We start from the raw sequence: 10,146 nt of genomic DNA on the forward strand, positions 1-10,146 counted from the left end.
TCTGTTGCATAGAAAAGCTCAGTACGAGGATCGTCTGTCTACATTATCTGTGTATTAACACTTCTGCAATTTTACTGATTTCTAAAAAAATGTTTAATTATTTAGTATATTGTTTTTTGTTTTGTTTTTTAATTGCTCGTTCTTTGCAACAAGTGGTAAGTGCAACCGCAAAATAAGATTAATGCATTAAAAAAAAAAAAAATTTAAAAAGAAATTGGATTTTGTTGATGAAGCAGTCTCTTTATGAACAAGTGTGAATTTTAAAGTGAAACAAAAGGTCTGATATTCTGTGGTCATGCGTATCTTTATTTTTTGAATGTAAGTGACAGTCGAAAATGTTAAGTGAGAGAAATCTAAAATGTATTTTTAAGACACTCAAACTAAGCTTTATTTGAAGTCAGAAAAGTCAAAGTGTGTTGTGCATTTTTATACTATGTGTAGCATAATCCTGACTTTATTATTTTGGATGCTTTGTCAACGAATCATTAACATTTAAAAGCGAGAGGGTTCCCTTAATTTACTACCTTACTGCATTGCGGCGAGGAGAGAGAGAAAGAGAGAGAGAGAGAGAAAGAGAGAGAGAGAGAGAGAGAGAGAGAGAGAGAGAGAGAGAGGGGGGGGGGGGGCAAAGCGAGCGAGGAATTCGATTGTCTTCTAAGGTAGCAGGTCTCTCAAATAAAATAAAAAAATTATGTTTTCATAGCTAATATTTAGGCTATATGAGCTTTTGCACTTGAGATTTAAAAATATTTCAAATAGAAATTTTTCAAAAATAAAATGTATTTAGCGAATAGATATTTCAAATAGCCTAGAGAATATAAATTTGAAATTAGCAACAAAAAAAACAAACAAAAAAAATTAATTCAGTGCCTAAAATTTTCATTAATTAAGAGGTTTGTGGGTCATTTTATATGTGTTTGAATGTGTTCGAAACGATTCATAAAATTCTTTGTCAGATAAATAATTCATTGTAAGTTTTACCTTAACTAAAAATTGTTTTACTAAACATAATTGATATGTTTTTAAAAGGGTTTATTCGATTTTCTATTTATATGAGCACTACACAACTGCATAAGGCAACGCCTTATATTTTTCTGGACTGTGAAAATGGCGTGCTATTAATGTTTATTACATTTCAGAGAAAATATTCAAGCTGAAGCTTTGTCCCGTCGTCTATATATACCCTGTAGAACCGAATGTGTGTTAACACACCGCATTCACAGATTCGGTTTTAGGGGAGTATATGGACGATGCAAAATCTTCTGCTTCCAAGCTAAAATCACATTGCAGAAATTGAATAAATACATAACCTTTTAAAAATGATTTGTCATTTATTTTAATCAGCAACTAAACAGACATTTTTTCTACAAGTTTTAATAGAGAGATTTTGCCGTTCAACCATCCAAAGACTTCTAAAAGATAACTACATTTCAGCCTTGATTTTGTGTAACATCCAATAATATCCCAAATAATTATAATATTACTTTAGTATTATTACAATACGTCTTTAGTGTGTGTGTGTGTGTGTGTGTGTGTGTGTGTGTGTGTGTGTGGGCGGGTTTGAGTGGTTTACGAGGACATTTTTTTAGGTTACAAACTGGTAATTTGATGCTATAAATGTGGTTTATGAGGACATTTCTAGTGTCCCCATAATTTAAATCACTTAAAAAACATACTAAACGATGTTTTTATTTATTTATTTATTTATTTATTTTATGTAAAAATGTAGAAAGTTTTTTGTGAGGGTTAGGTTTAGGGTTAGGGTTAGGGGATATAATCTATAGCTCATACAGTATAAAAATCATTTTGTCTATGGAGAGTCCTCATAAGGATAGCTAAACCAACATGTGTATATGTATGTGTGTGTGAGTGTGTGTGTGTGTGTGTGTGTGTAGGTTACTGTAGTAAAAAAAATTCTTGAGCTGCCTTCCTAGCTTTCGTCCTTTGCAGAGAAGATATCACGACTGCAGATCGAACCTGGGAAAATTGTACAGCACCAGCTGTTCTTTTTAGAGATGAGCTGAAAGTGATTTGAAAATATTTGTTACGAAATGTAATGAACTTTAAATAAAAACTAGAGTGCAAATGTGTCCTTTTATTTTCTTTAATGTTTATACAATACTGTAATAATAGTGTAAATGTATTAGTGATACATTTTAATATATGTAAAGTCATTATCATACAGTATCCTTTTAATATTGTCAATAATATTAGGTCTATTATTCTACTAATATTAACTAATACTAAATGTATCCATTTAAAAATATGAAAAACGTCTTAACACACCTGCTGTGATAATGAAAAGTGGTTACATAGCCTATTGTTAACACACACACACACACACACACACACGCGCACACACACACGCACGCACGCACGCGCGCGCGCGCGCGCGTTGTTGGTGCAGCTATCATTATGAGGACTCTCCATAGACATAATGATTTTTATACTGTACGAACTATAGATTCTATCCCCTAACCCTACCCCTAAACCTACCCCTAAACCTAAACAATTACATTTTCAATAAAACATCATTTAGTATGTTTTTTAAGCGATTTGAATGATGGGGATATAATGTCCTCATAAACCACATTTATAGCATAATACCCTTGTAATTACCAGTTTATAACCTAAAAAAAGGTCCTCGTAAACCTCTTAAACCTGCATTATATACTAATTTCCTTGTTCACATAACTGTACGTAAGGGTGATAACAATAAGCCTTTATAAAGCAACATAATTTGACGAAAGAACAATAGAGATGCGGCTCACAGTGGAAAGCGCGTGCCCGCTGCTGGCCCGCGCGCATAATGAACGCATGCAGACACCTGCTCCTCCGCTATAAAATGAATTATCATATAATTAAATAAAAATACCTAAACGCATATAAACAGATTTTATTATCATGCTTAAAACGAAATACATAGCAAAAAGTGAACAATGAGTTAAGATTTTATAGAATGATGTTGGTCAATCGCAGTGCTGTGAAAAGGCCGCTTTCATATTACTCGACCGGAAGTTGGAGTACGTGATAGGCTAGGAAGCAGAGCCCTTCTACAATGGAGCCTACAAGGTTAACAACATAGAGCTCTAAAATACCTAGAGAGAGCTATTCGTTTGCATCCACAAAATGCATAACGCAGCAGTCCCATAAACATTCTATGGGCTGTTCACTGGCAAAAAGACAAGAAGCCGTTTTTGTTTTTGTTTTGTTTTATGAATGTCTATGGGGGAGATGCTTCAGTGCGCTGAATAAACTGCTTTTGTAATGAAACAGTTCATCACTTAATTAATTGACCGCCTGTCCACCAATCTTCTACATGTTTACACTAAAAAAATCCCTTTGGGATGAACTATGTGTGGATTTTACTACGATAAAATTGCCGTTTTATAAGAGAAGACGAGGACAATTGTGCGACAGGTAGGTGTCAGTTTACGGCTCTCCCCATTCATTTGTATGGTATCCGCAAACGGTGACTTACTGTCCTAAAATACTTGTCGACCGTTACGCTCTCGCCTATGGTACAAACGCAGTGGTTATTTTTTATGAAATAAAGGAATCTCTGCTGGGAAGCTGAAAAAACTTCTGTGTGACGTCACTACACTGGGACAGGAGGTAGCTTTGCCCTTCTCTGGAAAATTAAAGCCATTTCGAGCTTCAGTTAAGGTCGACTTTTTTCTCCGGTGCCATGTCTCTTGCTGCAGAGGCTTTCGTCTCTCAGATTGCAGGTAATGTTTATACCGAGTGTAATGCGCTATAAAGTCCATAGACGTGTAGTAGCTGGTGTTTCAGAGAGGGTCAGGTTAGGATACATTATCAATGCTATTGTCATTATAGTTATTTAATATTTGTTGCAAATCAGTTTGTTATTTTGGGTCTGTACCTCTTGGGTTATTTATAATATAAAATGTCCTAACAGCTGTTACAGTCTTTGTTTGCGCTGGTATGTTCAGGGTCAAAGACACATAGAGCCATTAGATGTTTATCCGTGTAAGGTGCGCCAACATATGAATTTCTGATTACGTTTGTGCCTTCCATTTGATTATCTTTTATTCCAGCTGCTGAGCCATGGCCTGAAAATGCCACTCTGTACCAGCCTCTTAAAGGTAATTGATATTTAGAATAAGATCTTTAAAACCACACATTTACAGAAGATAATGAACTCATATTATTACGCTTACCTGTGTTGTTTTGCAGAGGATCAAATCCTGCTGTCCGATTCTGCATCCTCTCTGGCAGTTCAGGTAAACAGTTTACACAAATCACACAAAACAGACACACAAGCACACTTGCAAATACAGTGTAATATTACACACTAGACAGTCGTTTTAAAACCCCATTTTGTAGCTCTGTGTGAATTGTTTGTGTGTAGTAAAGTCGATCTTGTTTTACAGACATTCCTAAGGATGTGCGGCCTGCCAGTGCAGGTGTCATGCCGTTCCAATGCTGAATACATGTCACCATCAGGTAAGAGACCAAATCAGTATTGCTTTGCAGTCTTTATTTTTCAGGTAATTGTCTTAGCTTGCACCATGTATTAGCTTAGTGTCTATAAGTGTGTGGTTTGGTCTAAGAGCTTGTTCATATGTCTTCCCATTTTTCTCTTTGTTCATTAGGCAAGGTTCCTTTCATCCATGTTGGTAATCAAGTTGTGTCAGAACTGGGGCCGATTGTGCAGTTCACAAAGGCAAAGGTGTGACCACCGACCATTACTTTAAAAAAAACAATACAAGAATACTAGAATATCTGACTGTAATCTATGTTATACTGTCCATAGGGTAATTCTCTGAGTGACGGGTTAGATGATGTTCAGAGGGCTGAGATGAAGGCTTACATGGAGTTGGTCAATAACATGCTGCTGACTGCAGAGGTAGAGGCCTGCACACACTAGCACTCCTTTGTGTGTGACATATTTATCAGCTAACATATACAAATATCGGATTAAAATATTTGTGTAATAATTACTCACTTTTCTTCATATCATGTATCTTGGCTTGTGGATTCTTATTTTTAAATTCCTAGTTACATTTTTTCACATTATACTTTTCAGGGCTGTCAAAGTTAACGCATGCAATTTATTAAGTCTTTACTTTAATTGCAAATTTATTTTAAGGCTGAGGCTTTTAACACTAAGTGTAAATAGCGATTAAAAAGCATCTTCTTTGCACTAGTGGCAGATACTATTTATACCCCTAATTAAATACTACTATACAGTATAGTGGCATCACTGCAGCGTGCTTATTGTGTTTATTTAGAGTCCCACAGACACACTACACCAACCCCTGACCCTAACCTTCCCTTACAAAAATTAAACATGGTTTTACTACAGTAACCATAGTATCACCATGGTATTTTTGTAGTTAAATCATAATAACAACAACATTAAACATGGTTACTATATTAACACCATATTACTGTCGTAACACCATTGTTCACTGCATTAAAATTAAGGCTTCCGCCAAAAAACATGGTTACTACCATATTACTGTAGTAAAACCATGGTTAATTATACCTGGATCAAACCTTTCACCATGACCAAATCACTTTATCAACCTTTATATTCATTTTTATTTATTATTATTATAAGTAGTATTAAAGAAAAAACAGAATGGGGAAAAGTGACACAAAAGGGGAATTGAACCCGGATCGTCCACATGGAAAAAGAATGCCCAAACCGTCTTAACGCACTACGCCATTACAGCGATACCTGGGGGTGCAGTTTATCCTTAATTTCTCTGTTTTCATCATACTGTTAGAGTGCAAATAGCCACGCTGTGTGGCAGGTGCTATTTACACCTAGTGCAAATAGTCACTCCATTATTTTAATACAAGTGTCTTTACTGAAACCAACATTTGCACATATTATTTTCAAAAGTTAAAAATGCGTGCAACTCCAAAATAATTATGAGAATAATCGTGATTAAATACTTTAATCAATTGACAGCCCTAATATTTTTTTCTTTTACATAAACATTTGAAAAGTAATATAAGTTGTGCAGATCAATGAAAAAAAATTGTCTTCTTTCTAGTTGTATATCCAGTGGTGTGATGACTATACTGCTACAGAGGTATGTTTAAGGGCGCACACACTATAGGTCGACCGATAGTGGAAGATAGTGGAAGATAGTGGAAGATGGTGGAAAAGGCAGATAATTGATTAATCGGCTGATGGTTTTTATTTTGGGACTCTTATTTTGAAATGATGGAGACTTGGCTCAGTTACAATGCTCTTTATTTAAGTATTTAACAAATTAAGCTTTTTAAAGGCTATATATATATATTCAAGATTTTGTATATACTGAACATACAGCATATATGTTGGACACACAGTGTATGTGCTGACAGGGCACAATTCCATATAGTCACATTTTTCTTTTCATGCCCTCGCTTTAATTTAGAACACTTGGTTTATCTAATCAAAATAACCAAATTTTCTTTGAAGTGAGGATAAAAATGTGGTTGAATATTGTCAGTCAGTGAATGTTTTTATTTTGTCTCTAGAAGCCCGTTACACTGTAGAACCAGGTTGTTCTAACAGCAGAATCCTCCAGCGGCAGTCACGGAGGAATAATAAGATTTCTTTTTTTAAACTATTGCCGTAGATTTTTGCAGATAACCAATTGTTCCAAAAAGCAACTATCGGCACCAATTAATAGGTAAAACTGATATATCGGTCTGCCTCTAGAACACACATTATTTTATCCACAAAGACAAGATCATCTCACATTTATGACTGCATACAGGGTCATGGTACACATCTAACAATAGTGTGTATGTTCAGATTTCTAGGCCACGATACAGTAATCCATACTCCTGGCCCCTCAATCACATACTGGCCTATCAGAAGCAGTGGGAGGTCCGGAGGAAGATGAATGCCATTGGATGGTCGGGAAAGAGTCTGGAGCAGGTATTTTTACACGTAAAATTTGCGATTAATCACAGATTTTAAAAGTGCTGAAATTTGACACCATATAGACATATTTTCTTGTCAAAAATCATTTATTTCCATCTTAGGAAAGAAAACAAAACAATATATAACAATGTAATGCTTTATTAACATTTTTCAAACAAAGCCTTCCACAGTATAAAGATAAAAATGCACTAAAATATCACCAATTCAAGTAACATTAAACGTTTCCCAAAGTCTAAGTGGGAGTTTGACTAATTGAAAGAACTAGTCCCCACATAGGTTGCATATTCATTGCAATGGCCATTAAATGCCTTAAACTGTCATTCTCCACAATATTAATCTGCCAGTAGACTGTGGCTATCTGCTTTCCTACAGCAATCGTGAAGCTGCATTCATGATTTGCGTCAAAGTGGCAATACCAGTGAACGCACCATGAATAGCGACTGCAAACAAAAAGGCCTCATTCTGCGTTTTGGTGATAGTTAAGATTTGGTGTGCTTCTGTGGTAATTAAAACGTTTCTTACATAGGCTGAAAAATACTTGATTTCTATCACAAGTCCCATCTGTACTTGTTTTGTACATTAAATAGTGTTAAGAGGTCCTTTCTCTATCATGCTATCACTGACAGGGAAGCGCTGTCAGAGATTCTTTTATTTGCTGAGATAACCTCCGCAGCTCTATCATAGGAGAGAGCGTAACAGTCAACTAGTGTGTTAAGACAGTTCCGCCCATAGAATGTCTGTGGGACCGCAACATTATACTGTTTTATGCTAAGCCATAGACTGTATATAAAAAGGGATGACGCGTCTCCACTTCCTCTCACTGTACAAAAATGAAGTCAAAATATCCCGGAAACGGGTGCTGCCATCTTGCGCTGATGACGTCATTTGGAGCCAGAGTCTGCAATAGTAATCATCGGGTGGAGCCGTGGTATCTTTAGACAGAGTATAATTCAGATTTTTACCATATTATTTTCTAAAATAAAAAATAATTAGTAACTGCTAGCTACCGATCACCTACTTTTTTACACAGAGCTAGCTAGCTAATAACATTAATTTACTGATTAGCTTACAAAGAACAAATTTAACTTACCGAAATAACTACAATGATCCCTCAGATCCCTTAGGTCGGTTAGTACAGTTTATTGCAGAGCAACTCATTTTGCAGTTTGAAACAGACAATCACAGTTATGGCAAGTTAAAAGTTAAAGTTAACGCTTCATCTCCTCCCGACATTCCCGAAAGAAGTCCGCAGGTGCCTCCGCGACTACTTTGCTCAGAGAAGCTGTCAATCACAGCTGTCAATCATGATGTCACACCCCCTTTTATATAGCGTCAAATAACTAATTAAAGCCAAACTTATAAGAAAAATGAACACTTGAATATACATCAACGTGATAAGAACTACCTAAAATGACAGAAACCATATTTGGGAAGAAGTTATTTGAGGTGTACTTTGATTTTATAATTTGGCTCATGTCCCATTCGCTAACATGGAGGGGGCGTGGTTTATGACCTATACTGCAGCCAGCCACCAAGGGGGTGATCCAGATGTTTTGGCTTCACTTTTGGGGAGCTGTCATGTTGTCCATCTTTATATACAGTCTATGTGCTAAGCTTGTAGGTTCGTCTTGGTAGAAGGGCTCTGGTGCTGTGGCGTGTGCTTCAGTGTAATGACTCCAGGCGGACACATTACAAAGGTTCTGCCCTTCACACCAGTGTTTATGTTGTATTAACGGTAAATGCGTCAGTCGTGATTAAGAAAAAATAACACGTTAAACTTTTTAATTAATCGCATGCCTTAACACGTTAATTCTGACAGCTCTAGTTTTTTTCTTAAAGCCGATTGATCCCTCAGATTTTGCAGATTGAATTGCAAAAGTAATGACTGCTTTCAAGTAGTTTACTGAACACATCCCCAATCTGTCATTAGTTGGACAAACAGATTCCTGTCCCAACACATGCCATTGGTTGAGCCAATGTTGCTGTGTCGGGTTGGTTGTGATGCTCAAACAGAGTAATGTTTGATGGCGCCACAAGGTAACTGCATTTCAGCAAAATCGGTGTACGAATTGCCAACTTACAGTTGGAGTTAAAAAACAAGTATCTTTAACTTTACCCAGTACTCACTACAAAAGGCAATATGTGTTTTTCCTCTTCTTAGGTGTATGAAGATGTGAGTCAGTGTTGTCAGGCCTTGTCACAGCGACTTGGAACTCAGCCCTACTTTTTTAACAAGCAGTACGTTTCACACAGGCATACAAATGCATAAGTCTGTTATCACACGCTATCTTTGCTAACTGTTGCATTGTAAATGTTGCAGGCCGACTGAACTGGACGCTCTGGTGTTCGGTCATATCTTCACCATACTCACCACACAGCTGACCAGTGATGAGCTCGCCGGAAAGGTTAAGGGTTACAGCAACCTGCTTTCTTTCTGCCATCGTATTGAACAAACTTACTTTAAAGAGCACGAACGAGAGAGCCAGTAAGGGTCCTCGTGCCATTCCAAAGGCTCACTCACCTGAGCTCCACGTCTTGCCCAACTTTACTCCCTCCCCTGATCTGAAGTAATGAAATGATTGACTGCTTAATTATCCTATTTGTATCAAAATACTTGATTTTATTGTATAGGAGTACTACTGAGGTTAAAACATCATTATAAATCAATGGGAAGGAGAAAAGGGCATTAAATAAAGGTTTGTGAATATTCAAAGTCTTCCCAATTACCCCTTTGCCTGGTTGGAATGCCATAACAAGAGTTTGCCTGCTGGAATTGTTTAATTAGATTGATGTATATGTAAACTTTTCCACTGTGTGATTCCCTTATCTGATATCATCTGTAAATTGAAAGTGCCTACAAAGTATAATAAATTACAAGTTGGACTTCTGTTTGTTTTTTGTTCTCTGTGTTCATTCATATTTGTGTTACTCTGTATTATAGATATGTAATTTTCAGGTGTAGAAATTAAAGTGTTTGAATTTCAATCTATGTGCGTTTTGTCAGTTTTGAGGCCTGGTTTAATTTCTAATTTTTATGCTCTAGGACATTGTGCATAATGTTACTTTTCTAATTTATACAAATTTACTGATAATAGTACAATAGATTTTTAGTATAAACCAGATTTTCCCCAAAGTTTTGAATCATGATCTGCATGGAATACCTCCATAATATAACAAAGTTGTGGCATGTTTTCTCCAACAGGGGGCAGTTATACCACACTAATGCCCCTAAA

The 10,146-nt window shown here is 36.3% G+C and overlaps 1 protein-coding gene across 2 annotated transcripts; it reads left to right on the forward strand.

The window, feature by feature from the left end:
• The first annotated feature begins 3,045 nt into the window (after nt 1-3,045).
• LOC127446482 (metaxin-2-like) lies at nt 3,046-9,898 on the forward strand. 2 transcript variants are annotated; one of them, XM_051707445.1, is made up of 11 exons: nt 3,046-3,420; nt 3,557-3,728; nt 4,059-4,106; nt 4,198-4,244; nt 4,395-4,467; nt 4,617-4,693; nt 4,778-4,870; nt 6,030-6,068; nt 6,782-6,907; nt 9,075-9,151; nt 9,234-9,898. In XM_051707445.1, the coding sequence occupies exons 2-11, from the start codon at nt 3,689-3,691 to the stop codon at nt 9,400-9,402; spliced, it is 789 nt and encodes a 262-aa protein (XP_051563405.1). In that variant the 5' UTR covers nt 3,046-3,420; nt 3,557-3,688; the 3' UTR covers nt 9,403-9,898. The 2 variants fall into 2 exon arrangements, with proteins under 2 accessions (XP_051563405.1, XP_051563404.1); XM_051707444.1 differs by lacking the exon at nt 3,046-3,420 and having other exon boundaries at nt 3,480-3,728.
• The last annotated feature ends 248 nt before the right edge of the window (nt 9,899-10,146 follow it).

Source organism: Myxocyprinus asiaticus, chromosome 9 (genome assembly GCF_019703515.2).
Source record: "Myxocyprinus asiaticus isolate MX2 ecotype Aquarium Trade chromosome 9, UBuf_Myxa_2, whole genome shotgun sequence".
Lineage (NCBI taxonomy): Eukaryota > Metazoa > Chordata > Actinopteri > Cypriniformes > Catostomidae > Myxocyprinus > Myxocyprinus asiaticus.